General features: G+C 42.2%; 1 protein-coding gene across 8 annotated transcripts in view; it reads right to left on the bottom strand.

Annotated features, from left to right (window-relative positions):
- Positions 1-19,350, bottom strand: part of Filip1 (filamin A interacting protein 1) — a 248,756-nt gene that overhangs the window by 39,778 nt on the left and 189,628 nt on the right. For all 8 annotated transcript variants that reach the window (XM_023718714.1, XM_023718711.1, XM_023718715.1 and 5 more), the window contains 2 exons: positions 15,600-15,773; positions 8,627-8,805 (listed from right to left, as the gene is read on the bottom strand). In XM_023718714.1, the coding sequence (XP_023574482.1) occupies positions 8,627-8,805; positions 15,600-15,773 (353 nt within the window). The remainder of the gene's footprint in view (positions 1-8,626; positions 8,806-15,599; positions 15,774-19,350) is intronic.

The following is a 19,350-nucleotide window of genomic DNA, read 5'->3' on the forward strand; positions in this document are numbered from 1 at the left end:
CATGTTCTGATCAAGTGACTCTAAACCAAGTCTCAGAACTGCTACTTATTCAAATAGGCTGAACATCATGAAAAGGCCCTAGATGAGCACGCAGTTAAGGGGGAGCTCCTCACTGTGAGTGATTCCTGGGTGTGCTAATCCTATATGTGCACATTTCATGAAATAGTGGTTGTAGCACAGGAGCTGTGTTCTACAGGTTTGAAGAATACATGTACTAAAGGTAGAGGGAGCATTTAGAAGACACTTTCAGTGGATTGGAAACCCTGTCCTTGAGTTCTTCAGTTTGTTTGGGTTTTTTTGTAGGACTAGGGATTGAACTCAGGCCCTTGCACTTGCCAGGAAAGCACTTATTCTACTGAACCATTTCCCTGGCCCCCAGTTCTTTAGTTGGGAATGGATATGTTCTTGCAGGGTCTCCCCTTGAGGGCCCAGGGGTGGTGAATTAAGTCTGATCAGTAGTTCTGCCTCCTTCCTTGGGAGAGCCATCAACTAGAACTAGAGCATCATCTAGTATTTTACAGATTCCAGGAAAGGTAAGAAATCTGACAGTACTGGAAAACATGACCAAGTTAGAATGTATTAAAGGGAGGGATAGTAGGAATAAATAAATACTGAAATAAGAACAATTCCCTGAATAGCATGTAGGGCTTGAGCTGGCATGGTGGTGCATGCCTGTGGTTCTTGCTTTCAGGAAGCTCAGGCAGGAAGGATTGTCACAAAACAGAGAGAAGCCTGGACTACATAGTGAGTTCAAGGTAGCCTTGACCATCCTGTCTCAAAAGAAAAACCAAGGGAAAGAAAAGGTTTGGTGACATTGTAATCAATGATGGAGATTGAGCAGACCACAATGTCCCCCCTTCTACTACAGAAAGCAGCCATAGTGCACCGTTTCCAATTTCTTTTCAGCTTCAGATCAGATGCATGTGCTTCCTTAAGCATTTAAGAATAAAATATAGAAGCAACTCTCTGTAAACACTTACAGGATGTTAGGAGCTATGCAGAAAATATAAAGAAAATCATAAAGCACAACATTTCTTTATTTAAGAGGAATGAGTTAAGACAAGGCAAAGTTGGCCTCTGGTTTTGCTGCCACTGAAGCTCACATTCAGCCCCTGAATATTATTTGAATAGTTTCTTGACTAGGAGTTTGCATCCAAGAGCTGAATGTGTTCTGCACTGAGCACACAAGACTCACCCTTTGATTAATTTTTTTCTGTTCAAACTTTTAACCACCAACAAGTACTTTCCAAACACAAACATTCTTGGAAAAAGTATACATGTACTCAAGGAGCCAGAGAAGAGCAACCACCTTTCCAAGTTCCAGCCTCCTTTCTGGAGTCCAGGATTTGCAATACTAATCTGAGTAACCATATATCAGAAACCATTAAAAACAATGTCTGTGCAAAGTACAAGCCATTCACTGGTTGTGCCATGTGCGTGGGTGCTGGGGTTATGCCGGCTGTGCAGTTGTCCTGATGATTTTCACTGTGTGCTTCTTAAGTCCTAGCTCAGCTCCTGAGGGCTTCTCTGATGACAGTGAGAACAGTCTCACATGTCTAGTGGCTCATATTCACCATACCACTCACAAGCAACTTTTTTACCCAAAAATTAGCGTAAACATATATAGGGACTTTGCAAATAAATGAATTTAGATCTAGAATCTACTAAACAGGATAACAAAATTTGGTAAAAAGTACGTGCTCTTAAACTCCTTAATTTGGCAAACTTATATACAACTTTTCAGGTTAGTTGTTTTTTTTTTTTCTCATTTCAAGAAATTTGCTTTATGCAGCTGTTGGAAAAAGAAAGTTATTCTCCAAGTTATTCTAAGAAGTCAGTCCAAGCTGTGTTTTAATCTTTTATTCTTTTCAAGATATAAACTATCTCCTCTCACTTCTTTTTAATATATTAACTTTTTAAATATAAGAAGTTATAGAATGGGCTGGGGAGATAGCTCAGGAGAACAAGCACTTGCCTGGCAAGTGCAAAGGCCTAAATTCAATTCCTGGTTTTGAAAACAAACAAACAAACAAACAAACAAACAAAAAACCCAGAAGCTATAGAACCTGCAGTAAACTTATGACCTCAGCAAAATTACTACAGCCATTTTTCTTCCAAAGGATGCTTATCATTTCCACATATTTTACTTCTATAAAATTTCATGTGGCTAAATGTCCTAAAATTGCTTTTTTATAAAAAGTAAGTCATTTTACAGATACATATTTTATAATTATGACTTACTCCTCAAATAATAAATTTTTTTTACTACATAGGATTTATCTGTCATTTGGAAACTTCCCATGACATAAACTGTTATATAATGGTTCTCCTAAAATAATAGAAACCAGATCAGGCCAGAGGCTAATGACCCTCACTGGACGTGGTCAGGTGCTCCTGCATCCTAGAATGTGCTGTTTCTTTGCTCTCCTTTTTTCTTTCTCTGTGTGGACTTGAAGATATTTTATGCTAGGTGTGGTGGTCCACACCTGTAATTCCAGCACTTGGGAGGCTGAGGCAGAGGACTGTCATGAATTCAAGGTCTGGAATATGGAGTAGATTGAAGACCAGCCTGAACTTTGTAGTGAGGCCCTACCTCAAAACAACAAGAACAAAAAGTTTATTTTTTCCTCCTTCCTTTCTTTCTTTCTGTTATTCTTTGTTCTTTCTTTCTCTTTTGATTTTTTGAGACAGGGTTCCACTCTACAGATTGCCCAGTGATCTTTCTTTTTTTTTTTTTTTTGCAGAACCAGGGATTGAACTCAGGCCCTTGCGCTTGCCAGGGAACCACTTATTCCACTGAGCCGTCTCCCCAGTCCCTGCCCCCAGTGATCTTTCATACTCTAAAGTTTATTCCAGATAGTTTACATCTAATACAATTTGGATTATTTCACTGTTTAAAAATATGAAAATTATTGTTTCAAATATTGAATATGACGATGTGTCACTTTGCCACTCATTTTAATGCCTTCTCTGTTTATAGTAGGTTTTCAGTTTTTTTGAGTCTGCCTACAATTAAATACAAAAACAATTAACACCAAACAAGAGTTTACTTTTGTAAAATTACAAATTATGATTTAGTGAATTACTGAATTACCTCCTATGGTCTAATAAACAAGGGAGTGTCCTAAAAGGTCACTTTGGGAAGTGACGGGCCTTGCAGAGGGCCTGCATATTCATTACTGATGAACATGACTCTGCCGGGTGGATGCTCAGTGGTCCCACTCCACAGAAGAAATTCAAGAACAGGAGCTAGATAACTGATCCGAGGTCACAGGCCTGTAAGTAGGTCCAGACTTGCAGTCATAGCTATCTGGGTCCACACGAAATGCGGAAGATTGAGCAGAGGACTGCTTCTGTGCTGCAGGTTCTGAGGGATTTGGCCTCACGCAGCCAGCACAACCCTCGGCAGGAGCGGAGTGAGGTTCATGAGGCATTTGTAAGCTGCCATCAGTATTTTGGAACCAGCCACAATAGCCACACTATTTCTCCTTAGCATACATATGGATGAGTTTACTAATAAAGGAGTGTTATAATTTAGTTCTGAATTGCACCCCAAAAGTTTCACATGTATGGAAAGTGGGGTGCTGTATTCATCAGTGAATTCACCCACTGATGGATTCAGTAGCTAAGTGTGCTGTTTGAAAGGGGTTGGGTTGGAGGTAGGTCCCTGGGGTGAAACTGAAGGGTATATTTTCCCCCAGCTTCTCCCTTCTCTCCCCACTTCGTGGGTGCTATGAGTGAACAGCTGCCCTCCACCCTCCACCATGCTACTTCTGCTTTGGAACCCAATCACCCATGGACTAGAACCATTAAGACAAATAAACCTTTCCTTCTTTAAATCGTGGGTGCCGATTGCTTTGTCTCAGAACAACAACAACAACCAAAGTGATGAAGACAAAGGAGTACTAATTTTAGGCCTCAAACTCATTTGTAAAATGTAATTTTCTTCATTTTTCTATATCCTTATGCATAATTTCTATTATGAGCTCTTATTTTATTAGGAATGAGAATGAATCTAGCAGGAATGATTCTACTAGAGAAAACACTGTCCTAGCTCCTTCCAGCTGAGCTCACTCAGGCCCAGGGACCTCTGGCACACGGCTGGCCCCTTCATACTGACACACAGGCACAGGACCAAGGGGCCCTTGCAGGCGCCTCCCTTGCTCAGCCCCAGGCTCCAGCAGTCTCTTTGCAAAGGTTAAAAGTTTTTCCTGAGATGTTGATTTGTACTTAAACAAACAACAAAAAATGAACTTACACTTGGAAGCCTTGTTGCAATGTTATATGATGATGTCATTATCTATGGAGTCCTTGCTGAGCCTATAAAATCCAAAAGCTTTACAATCTGTATTTACAGTGATAGACTTAGACAGCCTCCTCCCTGTCATTCACATGCACACACACACACACACACACACACACACACACACTCCTCCCAAATAGTTTCTTAAGTGAAGCTGAAGATTAAAGTCACAAGTCTTGCAGCTCAGACAGGGAATAAAGTACAAACATTGAAGGTGATCTCATGTGCTCAGAATTATGCCTTTAAAGGTCAAGTTCCCTTGAAATATGAACCAAACAGAATACAGCATTTAGATAAGAAAGTGCTATTGGGAAAATATTGGGAATCTTTATCTAATATTAATGAATGAATAAAAGACATTTTTATATTTATTATTAACATGCTGATTAAACCATACATTTTTCATGTTGCTTCTTTTTAATTTAGTACTAAGACTATTTGTAAAAATAAATATGCAGTATAAGATGGCAGAAAATGACAGTCTATTGATTTAGAATGACAGAAGCCCAGGACAGCATATTGCCCATTTTAGGTACTTAATACCTAGAACTTTATGCAAGGTGAATTTAAGAACTCCTGAAAAGTGAAAAATAATGTCTGAATCTGTTGTTTTTGCACATATTGGGTGAGGTGAGCAGCAGTAACGGGGGCGGCCGGGAGCTTGTTCATCTTCCTTTCCACAATATCAGCCTCCTGGAGCAGCCATCTCCAGTTAAATGCAACTGGGGGAAAGCACTGGCATGTCACTCAAAGCAGCCTCAGAGCAAGTCCCCAGGCTTCTCCTTCCTGCAGACAGCGGTGCTGACCTTTGCTGCCCAGCCAGACATCGCTGTGCTGATGTCTATCTCAGTGCCAGCATCTCCACACCCACCACCATTCTGCCTTCCAGAATCTATTTTATCACTAGGACAGAAGGACTTGGTAGGGCAGCGCACGCACACACACACACACACACACACACACACACACACCATGAGCCACTTTCACACTAGGGACTCATCTGACGACAGCACAGCCTGGTGACCCACTATGTGATTTGGGGGAGCTTTGTAATTGCAGGGTCTTCACTGTCTCTCCTTGGCCACTGAGGCACTGGAAGGGCTGCTTTCAGAAGTCTGGTAATGCAGAAGCCTGGCTTTCCTGCTTACTCAAAGGCTTGAATATGGGGTGCTCATCAGAACCTGTGGGTGGTCCTACAAGCCTGAGTCCTTTTTGTCCTCTTTGTTTTGCCAGAGGACGTGAGAAGCCCTCTTCAAGCAGGACCAAGATGGAGACTAGAGCGCAGGAGCCACTGGCGCCAGAGTCCTTGCTCTGAGGCACCTCATGCAATGCTCTTTCACCACACCCAAGCCCTGTCTGGGTGGACACAGCCACAGAATCACCCCTGGCATGAGCCCACCAAGCCAAGGCAGTGAGGAGAAGACTGTCTGGGCTTGGCATAGGCTCCCTTTTTCCTTCCTCCCATCTCGCAGGAGAAACTAAGGGAGATGGTTTCCAAGCAACATTCCAGCTCTAGTTCCACTCACAGCAGGGGATTTTTGGGAGAATGGAAAAGCAGTGCAAAGCAGAGGTGCCAACAGAGGACAAAGACTGCCCCTTGGGCTCAGAGACACTGAGTTTTTCCCAGCTGTGGCCCAGTCTTCTTTGCAGGCATGTGGCCATGGTGGCCTCAGGGTCAGCACCCTGTCACCTCCTATGAGCAGATTTCATTACAGACTGCATACTTCAAAAAGAGGATTTAACCCAAACAGATTTGGTAGGCATTTTCCAGAGGCCAGCAGAGCCCCAGGCCTGACCTCTGAGAAAATCTCAGAGGTTGCACTGCTGGGAGTTGGTGGGTAGGGTGGGGTGCTGGAGGTGATCACAGAAGCCTCAGACTTCAGAGGAACCTCAGACCAGCCCTGCAGGTTACCGGATCCTTCTGGGCATGCGTAGTGTAGAGTGAAATGCCCATCTGAGTTCTCATAGGTGTACCACAGGACTTAATCAATACTGAGCTGGAGGAACCCCCCAGAAAAAGCACTACACTTTAATGCATTTTAACAGCTAAGTGAGAGTTAGAGGTCTCAGCTACGTTCTTAGCTAAAGTGTGAAAGTTTGATAATCATCCCAGCCACCTCCTTATTATTGCCACTGACCTTATCCTATAAGAGTAAAAGCAGTAGATTTAGAAATTATTTTTCACTTTTCAGGAGTCCTTAAATTCACCTTGCATAAAAGTTTTAGAGATGTACCCCAGTAGTGCTGTTCAAAGTATCAAAAGCCTGGTAAAGTGATTTTTTTTTTTAAGTTACCTTATGACTTTTGTAACTTTTAATACTTTCTGAATAGTAGTTTGCTCAGGAGAGGTTGTTGTAGTTTAAATGAAATCAAGCATCTCTCCAAAAAGGGGCAAGAACTGGAATTGTTCACCTATGGCTGACCAACATGAAATTAGTAAATAAACGTTTCTGGGGTGTGCTCGCTGTAGCATGAATATAGTAATACTTTGAACTACAAAGTTCTCTATCACATGTCCTTATTTTAGCTACTCTTACAGTGCACAAAAATTGGAGAAAAAACAGAAAGAAGAGACCACAGAGATAATAGTCCACCACCCAGATGTCACTGAAGCCTGCTCTAACTGAATGGGTGCCACCTCTGGCATTTGGCTGGGTAAGAGGTTGTACCAAGGATTGACACCTGTTTCTGAACAAAATGGTTTAAAAAGTGATAAAAAATAATAATCCTTGAAGCTGCTCTTTAACATTCTCTGATTTCAGGGTTTTTTTTTCTTGGTAGAACCGGGGATTGAACTCAGGCCCTTGCACTTGCCAGGGAAGCGCTTATTCCTGATTTCAGTTATTTTAAAAGGTCGCTATCAAACCAGTTGCTACTCTCTTACCTGACCGCATTCCAATGCAGGACAAATGACTAGATAGCTATTGCAGATACATGGAATGTTTATTGTCTCAGAAACTTTGTTTTCTGCATCTGTAGCTTGAGATTGAAAGTTCTCAGAGATTTAAGGGGTAAGACATATTCTCATTGGTTACCTAGAAATGTCAAAGCAGATTTTCATCTATTCAAGTGTGAAGCTGACCAACTTACAAATCCTTAAGACAAGCACAAAATAGGCAATAAATTAACACTTTTTTTATTTTCTGTTCTTCCTTCTCCCTTCCCTCCTTTATTTTTCTTAGCACAACAATCATCTGGTTAGATATCTTGTGTTAGAATGTGGTCAGGCAACAAGGGAGTGACCAGTTGGATAGCACGTAACACTTTATCCAGTATTCTCTCTCTCCTTTCTCCTGTGCCAAATCCAACAACAAATGTGTTGGTAAGCATTACCAGTAATTTTCTTTTTTTTTTGTAAAAAAAGCTTTTAAAATACAACCTATTCTATTTCATTTTTTAAACCTACTCTTATAAAAGCTTCTTCTAGTACTAAACTAACTGAAGAAAACCAGATCTTTTTTGCTAACTAAGTAAACAGTAAAGCTAGGACAGATCGAGATGTTTGCCAGTGGCTCTCAGCTACGAGCCTCAAACAGGAGATGCTGTAACTCAAGTCATCAGAGTTCAATAGTTTTGGTTTAAACTATTGAAGGGGCTGGGGAGATGGCTCAGTAGAATAAGCACTTCTCTGGCAAGTTCAAGAGTCTGAGTTCAATCCCCAGCTCTGCCAATATAAAATAAAAGACTGTGGAAGTCAGAGCCATAGCCATTCACTTAAGGGAAAGGTGAGGGTAATTCGAAAGATGATATAGAAGAGCTAATTACGAAACTTTTCAATGTGGGTCTCTGCTTCCTACGTGACAATTCTGTTGTGAGAATGCGCCAGGAGGCAAAGCACATTTGGCTTTCACTGGGTTTGGGGTTGTTTTATATGAAGAGTTTTAAAATGTACCTGGCCCTTAAAAAGTAAGTAGGTCAGATAGTCATGAAGTCATATATACAGAACCAAACCCTGAAACTTTTCTGCACTAATATGAAGAAAATACTGTAGGATTAACTTGTGGTGGCTATATTAAAGAATGCCTAAAAAGTAGATTTCAACCCCAAAGAGTAAAAGTGGATTCTTTCAAATAGAAGACAATTCGTGGGGAGGGTTTTCAAATGCAGATGCTTTGTTGGTCAAGTGCAAATACAGGCACCCAGGTTTCTTCCCAGTTCTACCAACACCCTTGTGGAAATGTGACACCCGCACTCAGAGGATGCTCTCAGGTCAGCGTCTGGCTTCCTGTCTGTGTCTGCTACCACTGCGAAAGTACTGGGCCGGGCAAGGCAGTCCTCAGGGCTCGGGGCGGAGGAGAGCACAGAGAGGGCCGGCAGCGTTACCTCTCCCGTTCCCGCTCCAGCAGGTTGGTGAAGTCATCGCTCTTGCTCATGTAGTCAGAGTGCTTGTGTTTCTCAGTTTCCAGCTCGTACACCGTGCGCCGGTGGCACTTCTCGGCCAGCAGCAGCTGCTCCAGCATGCGGCGGTATGTCTCCTTCTGCTTCTCCTCAAGCCTGTCCAGCTGGGGAAGCAAAGATGGAAGTGGGTATTGCATTCCCTTGCATTTGTCAGGTGACGGTCACATGGAAAGGAGACTGCTGAATGTGGCATTCTCGGCCATTTCTACCATGCGGGCCCTTTCTCTGCCCACTGACTTCGTAAACGAGCCACAGCGGTGCTGCAGTTTCACTTCTGGCTCTTTGCTCCTGTAAGTACACGTGTGGCTCTTAATCTTTGAGGAGAACAAACCCTTTCACAGTTTTAATGAGATAGCACAAAGAAAGAAATTGAAAAGCATCCCCCTTGATCTCAGAAAAATTAAGATTTCAAGGGGCCAGGGAGATGGCACAGTGGAATAAGCTCTTCCCTGGCAAGCCAAGGGCCTGAGTTCAACCCCTGGTTCCACAAAAAAAAAAAAAAAAGATTTCAAGCTTCCCCCTGGCAGTATCATCTATCTATCTATCTATCTATCTATCTATCTATCTATCTATCTATCTATCTATCACCACTATATACTTCTAGGAGAGCAAATATGAGGGATCCAAAGTCCTCTTTTTTCAAGAGATGCTAAAAAGGAGAACTTTAGAACTTACAGAAAGTATGTATCTACAAGAGGCCTATCAAATACTGTTATAGAATTGTTTGTTCCATTTTCTCTGGACAGGGTATCAGACCTGCAAGTGATCACGCCTTGATCATTTTTCAGTCCTTGGTACTGTATCTAGCATAGTACTTGGACCAAAGTAAGTGTTCAGTAAGTGCTTACTAAATTGGATCAAATCTTAATTGGACTAGGCTTTCTTGTCTTTGGTACCACTGAAGCTACGTTAGATTCATAATATAAATTAATAATCTAATTAGTGATATCAATAATTATCAATACAAATAATTGAGATAATTTAGGTAAGAGGGCTACTCTAGGTTAGATCATGCGGGGAGCTTACTGGATTAGAGAACAGTTAGCAGCGCCCTTGGCCTTCCCACTAGGTGCCAGAGCACCTCCTGCAGCTGTGACTGTCTTTATCCTGCCATTGTCTAGTGCACCTCGGAAGGAGAAACCAACCCCACACTGCTCTGCACTGCTGCTGCAGTGCAGGCGGGCATCCTTGCACCCTCACTCAAACTGATAACCAAATGCCTCAGACCCAGTGGGGCAGCTCAGTGTCCGCTTCAGACCTATCCCCTCTTAGTTTCTGTATTTGCCTTTCAGCTGCAAGAAGGACTGGACTTTTCTCTGTACTTGTATGATATACTCACTGCAAGTGGATTGCTTCTAGGGCCAAAATGAAAGAGAGTCTGTCCCCCTTGTCCTCAGTACTTTCTTCCCGGATTTGGAAGATGGTACTGCCTTTGTTTAGGAACCAGTGACCAGATGGCTAAGCCTGGAGAAACCCATGTGATCTTGCAGCTGATGGTATCCAAAGTCATTAGCATTTGGGATAGTTTTCTATCTTCTGATAAAGTTTTGTTTACATGGTCTGTACAAAAAGTTTCCCACTGAGGGCTGGGGAGAGTTCAGCGATCTAAGGGCCTGCCTGGCAGGTGCAAGGACCCAAGTTCAATCCCTGGGACTCCATGTCATGCCTGCCCCAGAGCCCCAGATGTACTTGTACTGGCCACTGAGACGAGCATGGTGGCACATTCCTGTAGTCCCAGCACTGGGGAGGTTGAGACAGGAGAAAAACTATGAGTCTGAACTGTGTAGTGAGATTCTCTATCAAATAAATAAAAAGAGAAAAACATTAAAAAAAAGTTTTCTACTGGAATAGCTCCCTATTGTAAACTATTCTCAAGAACACTCCCAACTCTCTACAAGTGTGATTTTTAATCTACTTAAGGAATTCACCTAGTCTTGCTGAAGCATCATCATCATCGAACTTGGGGAAAGAGCAACTTTTCCCCCACTTTGAGCCAACCAACATTGTCATAAAATAGGAGCCCTCTGTTCTTGGAAGAATCTGAAAAGCACTTTGTGGTGTTTGTTCACAGCCTCCCTTCTCCTCCCTTAGGAAGGAAGGGTGACTGAAAGGGAACTGGGCATATGCAACTCAACCTATGCATTGTACTCCCAAGGGCCCAACTTTTTCCCAGCATCCCTCAACCCATCAAGGAATTGTGCAAGCAGATGTGGCATTACTAATTGGACAGCTGGAAGAGAAATCCAAAGAGATAGATGGACACATGGGAATATCCAGAGTTGAAGGAGGTGGCCTCAGCCTTATATAATCTCTCCGCTTGGTCTGACACTGATGGTTCACAGCAGCTATGGTCCTGGGCTACCCCACTGAAGCAGGTTGCTCTGTGGAAGATGTTGTCTAGACCTTCACCAACACAGCTTGATCCAACCAGAATTACCTTACCAGGAAAAGCATATTTCTGTCTCAGTGCCTGCACTGCTGAGGCAGTGAGGTAGGCAGCATGTTTCTCAAACAAAACTCAGACACAAAACTGGAGGCATTAGTGTAAGAATTTAGTTTTTAATTCTAAGTTCTGCATATAAGAACTTATACTGGTAGCGGTAGGTTAGCCATGCCAGATACTGTTTCTTACTGTTTCATTTAGAACTACTCATACATCAAGCTCCTAAGTAAGAACTGAGGTGACCTATCTTTCTTGGCTCTCTGAGGCTTATCCAGAGACTCTGAAGACATCTCTCATCACTTTGGACCAGAGAAAATTCATGAATCATATATACCGTGTATCTGGCTTTTGACTTTCATGATCCAAGCTGTGGCTCAGCACAGAGGAGTGGCTTTTATTAATGAACAGTGAAAGTAGAATGGGCACCTATTACTTCAGAAGGATAATGTCCACTTGGATAGAAGTAGAAGGAAAGTTGCATGAGATCATCATAAAGCCAAAGGCCAGGGCCGGCCAATAGCTCAGTGGATTAGAGCACCTGCAAGCAGGTGCAGGGGCCATGGGTTCAATCCCTGGGTCTGCCATGCTGGCCCCGCCCCCAGGGTGCGCTGAGATGGCAATTGAGACTGGGCGTGGTGGCGTGTGCCTGTGATCCCAGCTCTTGGGAGGCTGTAAACAGGCAGATCACTATGAGTCCGATCTAGTAGTGAGACCCTGAACACCCTGTAGGCCCTTCCCTAAAATACAGAAAAAAATAGAAATAAAAAAGCCAAAGGCCAAATTTTTATGAAAGAAAGAGTATACCTGGAAATCATCCTTTAAAGAATCAAGTTTTTGGAGTAGTGCAAAGGTGGGAAATGGGAAATGATTTTAATTCGTTTACATAGAAGAATCATGGTTCAGAACATGGTCTAAGCTTGTTGCTCGCAGAAAGTGCTAAGGAATTCAAAAAGAAAGAAGCCAATTTAAGAGGAAATAACAAGTCTTAATTATGGGAAGAAGGCGCCACAAAAGGGAAATGTATCTAAGTGTTAACAATGATGGGGCCAGACAAAGGTAGATGTTTCAATCGCTGCTGAATCAGAATGAGTAGCCAGCGTGAGTAAGAGGGTGCAGAGTTCAGAGCAGCATGAACCCCAGGAGGGAGGAGTCAGGACCCAGAAAACAACTGAGGAGCACAATGCAGCCCTCCAGAGTCCTTCATGAGATCAGCTGGGGCCTTTCCCTTACAATAGCTTTTCAAGAAAATTATATAAAACACAGGCAGCTTTAAGAAATATAATCTGAGGGGCCAGGGAGATGGCTCAGTGGAATAAGTGCTTCCCTGACAAGCACAAGGGTCTGAGTTCAATCCATGGTTCCGCACAAAAAAAAAGAAAGAAAGAAAGAAATATAATCTGGGAAGATGAAAATAAGATATGTGAAGCATGCTTTGGTGAGCTCCAGGGTGTCAGCTACTACAAGTTCTGGTACTACCCAGGCCTCACTGAACATGCACAAGAAACTTTGGTACAGAGGGTTTGAAGGAACAGGAGGCAAACAAAAGGGGATCCGCACAGGAGAAGAGTCGCCATGTCTAAGCACAGTTATGCTAGCCCCAGGAAAGGCCTCTTCATGAAGGGCACAAAAGCAGGCACAGCTGGGGTGAAGCAGAGGTCTTGGCCAACTCCCCACAACTTGGTTGTGCATCTCTCTTCAGGGGCAAACCATCAGTGAGCATTTGGAAGCCATATTTGAAAATAAATGTCAGGCCTGAAAGCATAGGAAGCAGACGCAAACAAATTTAAATCCCTCTGAGATCCATAAGAGAGGGATGAGAAAGGGAAGACTTGAAGAAAATGGTAAAAATGCCAATAATAAACAGACACAAGTCAGTTGAGCCCTTCCACCACAAGAAGCAATTTCAGTGGTTGGAAATACATCTGTCGCCTGCGTGGGATATGTTACTCAAAGATGAGAAAATTCAGAGTTAAGGGGAGGCTTGCTAGAAGTGCTGGTGCCTTTGGAGGGTGGGACAGGAGGATCAGGCCTGCAGTTAAAGCCAGCCTGGATGACAGTGCAAGACCACATCTCAAGAACAGCAATAACAATAACAAAATCCAGAGAGACCTAGTTCTGAGGCTGTGCACTTTCTGGCTCCTCTCTAGGCCTGAGTTACACAGGCTTCAGGGAGTCATTTTTTAAAGAAATGGATTTCATAAGCTTGTACATAGAAGATGAGAAAAAGGATTCAATTTTTTTTTTTTTTTTTTTTTTGCGGAAGCAGGGATCAAATGGCTTTAAATATACAAGTAGAATATGAGAGCACTTAAAATAAGTTATACTTTGAGGAGGCCACCCCTAAAAGTCCCAAGATTTGCAAAAAGACAGGTGCATTTGAAATGTTCTTCACTGAAGGCCAGATGGTGCACGCAAACAGACCCCTCCGGCTGACCTGGGTGTGTCATTTCCTGTCCTTGCTGACCTTCGGCTGTCACAGATATGTGATGGGAAGCTGCCCAGCTGCCCAGGGCCTTGTCATGGCTGCAGACATTCTCTACTCTTTCCTCAAAGATGCCCAAGTCTCTGCTTTGATCTTGGTAAGCACAACATGGGCCTTTGCTACATGGGTGCCAAGACCAAGGGATGTAATGTTACATGAAATAAGATGATCTTGGAGCCGGGGACTTTATTATCTATATTTCAACGTGTACGAGTTAACACTATGATAATTGCCTATGTCCTCATAAATCTTGGATACCTTGAAGAGCAACACAGATATGGGGGCGGCACTTAGGGTGTATTAATGCAGCTGTGACGTGCTAATGAGATCAGCTTATTTTACTGAAGGGGAAAACAGAAACTTTCCAGGTAACCAGTTGAGATTCCTCTGGCTGGGACTAAGCAGAACAAGAACTTTAAAAAGCCAGAACTTTAATTGTTCTTGGAATTTCACTTGAGAATTTTGACCTGGACTTTAGTGTACAAGAAAATGGAAAGGATTTAAATATTTGATGCTTAGTTTCTCCCCAGTGTGAAAAGATCTGCTGTGGTGGGTTTGCTGCTTACCCTTCAGTGTATACTGTTGGAAACCTGACTGAGCCTAATTTGTTGTGGAATTTATAACGAGCAGTGACTTTGGGGGTTGTTGAGGTGCAATGTGGCCTTCGGGAACCTCACGACGGAGCACTGGTGTACTAGGGCTCCCATTGTGTGAACTTGGAAATAAGACTGCTTCTGCACAACAAGCTCTTGTTCACACCAAAATGTATAGCTGGTAGAAGAAAACCTTTTCCCTCGCAGTCTATTTCTCTTACTAGACAGGATTTCATAATTAACAGTCCAGAGTTCCTAACACAATCCTGCATAAAAATGATTAGATGCAGCCTTAATAGAACCCTTTTCATTTTATTTTATTTTATTATTTATTTATTTATTTTTTGGTGGAACCAGGGATTGAACTCAGACCCTTGCACTTGCCAGGGAAGCACTTATTCTACTGAGCCATCTCCCCAGCCCCTCCCTTTTCATTTTAAAGGGCTACCACACATGTTTGCTTGGCATTGTCCCTCAGGTACTGTATTATAGTTACACACATAAACCTTTACATTATTACTTCTTTAAGACACCGGAAGAGTAGCTTTATAACCATGAATATAAAAAATAATATCACTTCAATTATAAGCTACCAACTTGGTAATAATTCTGACAATTCAGTGTTAAAACTGATGGGCCGGAGGCTGGTGAGATGGCTCAGTGGTCTAAAGCACCTATTTAGAACAAGCTAAGCTAAGCAAAACACAGGGACTGCGGTTCAATCCCCCAGCACCACATGCCAGCCAGCCCCACCCCCTGGTGGGCTGAGCTGGCCATACACACACTAAATAAATAAATAAATAAATATTAAAAAAAAACCTGATGAGCCCTTAAAATTTTTGCACACATTATTTCTTAAAGAGTAAAACAAGAAAGCAAAAGCATATAACTATCATAGTCAAATGGAGAGATATTTCAAACTTGAATCATATGTAAACTTCTGAAATTATCATTGGAACTTATCCATTATAACCTTTCAATTATCTCTATTTTAATTCTACAGAAATATGTTATAAAATCTGCTTTTTTTGTTTTGTTTTTGTTTTTGTATTTTTAGGGAAGGGTCTACAGGGTGTTCAGGTTCTCACTACTTGATTGGACTCAGTGATTCTCCTGTTTACAGCTTCCCAAGTGCTGGGATTACAGGCTTGTGCCACCACCCCCAGTCTCAAATGCTGTCTCAGTGTGCCCTGCGGGGGGGGGGGGCAAGGCCGGCATGGCAGGCCTGGGGATCGAACCCCTGGCCCCGTGCCTGCTTGCAGGCGCTTTAATCTGCTGCGTACAAAAAATCTTCCTTTGGAAGAAAATGCTAAACTATTTAACTAGGCAGCTAGCTCTCTGCTGTTTCTTCGAAGGAGACTTGATGAAATCATATCTTACCTCTGAGATGGGTTTCTCATAGACATCTTCTCCTATGGATTTCTCCTGGGCCAGGATGGCATCTCGGTGCAGGACCCGAAGCACTTTCTCTGGCTCTGCAGATCCGTAATGAGCTTCCAGAACCTCAGGCTTGGTTTTCTCTGTCTTCAACATGTGGATCACATCTTCTCTGGCCTGTGGTAGGAAGAGCAGCAGGTGAGATAGTCATTTAAATCACATATTGGGCTTACAAAATTGACATGGAGCTTGTTGAATCGATCCCCTCCTCCTCAGGGCTATTGGCAAATTCACTGAGTATTCTGCTCTTATTTTTTACCAACGGCAGATTGGCAAGCAGATATCCTGCTTCATGTTGCTAGGAAGCAAGCAAGTAGAAGAAGGATTTGTGCTAATATTAACTACACAAGCATTTCTTGATCCGAGTAGCAGTGATTTGGGGGAGGCCAGGGTATAGCTGGTCCTGGGATTTGGAATCTGTTCCAGTGTACATGAGGTCAATGGCAATGTAAAATTTTCTGGTTTTCTATTTATGCTGTCAATGTTTTATCTAAATCTCATGAAAGGGAAATCCTACTCCTTCTATTCTATATTTCCATGCTAATTATAGTTAGGTCTAACTCCATGTATAATTAACAAATATACCTAATTAGTAGTGATTTCCTGTTTCTCATCAAGTAATTCATTTTACACAGAAACACATGGCTGTGAACTCACACTGTGCTTGGATGAGCTTTGTAATCTAATGTATTCATGCTGAGGATGAAATTTTACTCTTTTAACATCCAGACTGTTACCACGAGACAGACTGGTGGGATCATGACTATTATTTAAATTTCTTTCCTTTTTTAATAAAAGTATGTATTTTGTACAGGGTCTTACTACATAGCTTGGACTCATAATGATCCTCCTGTTTCAGCCTCCTCAGCGCTGGGATTACAGGCATGCACCACCACACCTGGCTTGGGGGGCCTAGGGTGGGGCTGGCATGGTATGCAATACCAGGGGATTGAACCTAGGTCCTTGTCCTAAGCCAGGCAGGTGCTTAGACTGCTGAGCTATATCCCTGGCACTTATTTGAATTTCTTAGCACAACTAAGATCTTGTGGAAGCTCTGTAGAAAACCATGTAATTGTAGGTTTTATATGGCATTATCTTTGGTTCTCTTCACATAATGCAAATACATCATTTTTTTTTTTTACTAGTTAGATGGGATGCTGTTTCTACTCATGACGCATCTGATATTTGCTGAATGTAATGTCATCTAGGCATATACTTGGAGCTGTTTCTCCAGCACTGGTGATGGATTACATATTCAGACTTTATTCCACCTTACACTAAAGAATAAACTGGCTGGGAGTGGAGTTCCAGTCTATATTAGTGGAATACAGCTTTCTTTTTTTGTATTTTTAGGGGAGGGTCTAGAGGGTGTTCAAGGTCTCACTATTAGATCGGACTCATAGTGATCCCCATGTTTACACCCTCCCAAGATCTGGGATTACAGGCGCATGCCACCACGCCTAGTCTCAATTGCAATCTCAGCGCAGCCCGGGGGCGGGGCTGGCATGGCAGGCCCGGGGATTGAACCTCTGGCCCCTGTGCCTGCTTGCAGGCACTTTAATCTGCTGAGTTATTTGGCTGGCTTGGAATATAGTTTTCTACTGTATTAATGCTAACCCTGGATTAGCAACAATAAACCTGGATCACTCTGATGACTTTCTAAAAAGAGGACAACCACAAATACTGTATTTACATTGTGACCATATAAAGTTTGGTTCTTGAGATTTTACACTTTTACTGTATTTTCAGTCTCCAAATCAATCTCATACAAGATGTCTAAAGACTGATTTATTACTGAGACATCAATGAGCTGGAATTTGCATATTTTAGCATCTCTGCTACATACACAGGTGCTCACTTCAAGACAAAAATAGAAAATATGAATTTTGAAGAATCTGGTGACTTAGATTGATAGTGATATGATAAAGGTCAGAAGACCAGTTAATGAAAGACAGTGGGTCTGTCTCTTTGCAGAGGAAAGGATGGAAGCATTGTCTCAGGGTCAGGCTGTAGTCTACTGAGGAACTTGTAAAGATCCAAATGCCTGGGCCATCCTAGACCACCTACACCCAAATCTTCCTGATTCTCTTAGAAGACAGCTTCTATTGTCCAAACTGATATGAAACACTTATTATTTTTTTACTAAAAAATCTACCTACGCTTGATCTATATTAATTGCAATATGCTGCATATACTACATGTTTACTCTTAGTTTAGGTATTCTAGACCAGCAAATGGCAAACTTACAACACATGTGCCACGGCTGGCTGTTTGCTATCATTGAGAGCCCTAAAAAGTTTGCCAGGCCAGTGAGAAAGCTCAACAGTCTAAGCGCCTGCCTGGCAAGCACAAGGACTCAAGTTTGATCCCTGGTACCATGTGGTCTGGGAACCCTGGGCATGCCATGCTGGCCACCGAAACCGGGCATGGTGACGCGCACTTATAATCCTGGCACTAGGGAACCTGAGACAGGAGGATCACTGTGAGTCTGAACTGCACAGTGAGACTCTGTATCACAAAAATAAATAAATGTTTGCCATCACTGTTCTAGACTCTAATTATCAAAGATAAAGAGTCTAACATGATGTTGTACTATGATTATATATTTAGAACAACATTATTAACCACAAACTTACTCCAGGCTTTTTAATTGCTGCAGTAAAAATCATAGAAGGAATAACAATACCATCTTTAAATTCTTGTTATTCATATAGTTTAATATAATAAATCAATACTTAATATTGTATTTTTTTAATCAATGGATTAATGATGATGGCTATGTGGTCACAATGCATTTCTTCACTTCTCCAGACATACAATTCAATGTATATAAAAAAGATAATATTCTTGGGACAAAACCATTTCACATTCCCAATTTGAGAAACTTGTTAATTTATCTACACAAGAATAAAATTCCAGGGGCTGGGGATATGGCTCAGTAGAATAAGCGCTTTCCTGGCAAGCGCAAGGGCCTGTGTTCAATCCCTGGTTCCGCCAAAAAGAAAAAAAAAAGAATAAAATTCCAATCTCAGAAATCACACTTACATTCTTCACAACATCCGGCTCCTCTTTGTCTACAAAGAAGACTCCCTAGGGCAGTGTCCCTTGGCAGTAAAAGGAAGCTCTTTCCAAACATGTGGGGGCAGCAAAGAGCTGCTCTGTGGAGGTTTACGAAAGGTGAGCATGTGATTCATCTTATAAATTCCAGGGCATGCATCAGGGGTTTGTTAGGAAAGCAAGGGTTGGGGGAGGCAGAGTAAAAATAGGTCCAAAAAGAGACTGAGTGCAATCAGCCACTAAAATATTTGTATATGTTTACTTTGTGCAATACATTGTATTTATCGTGAGACATATAACTGCATCCTCAGGAATTCAAATCTGGAGAGACACAGACAGAGGGCTTTTGTAGTAAGACATAATGAGGGAGGACATACTGGGAATCAAGAAGTTCAGCTAGAAAAGCACCTGACTTGAATTTTAGCTAAAAGAGGAAGCTTCTTGGAGGAAGTGCCCTGAAGTCTCACAATGAGTTATCGAGCCAGAGAAAGAAAGGGCATGGTAAAAGGAGAGTGTTCCAGGCCAAGGGAGACACTGCGCACAAAGGCCAAGCAGGTTTCAACCCGTGAAATGGTGCGACACCAATGATAAACTCATGAAAAGCCCTGTAAGTCATACAGTGAGTTTGCATTTGCCA

Source organism: Octodon degus, unplaced genomic scaffold (genome assembly GCF_000260255.1).
Source record: "Octodon degus isolate 3935 unplaced genomic scaffold, OctDeg1.0 scaffold00061, whole genome shotgun sequence".
Taxonomy (NCBI): Eukaryota; Metazoa; Chordata; class Mammalia; order Rodentia; family Octodontidae; genus Octodon; species Octodon degus.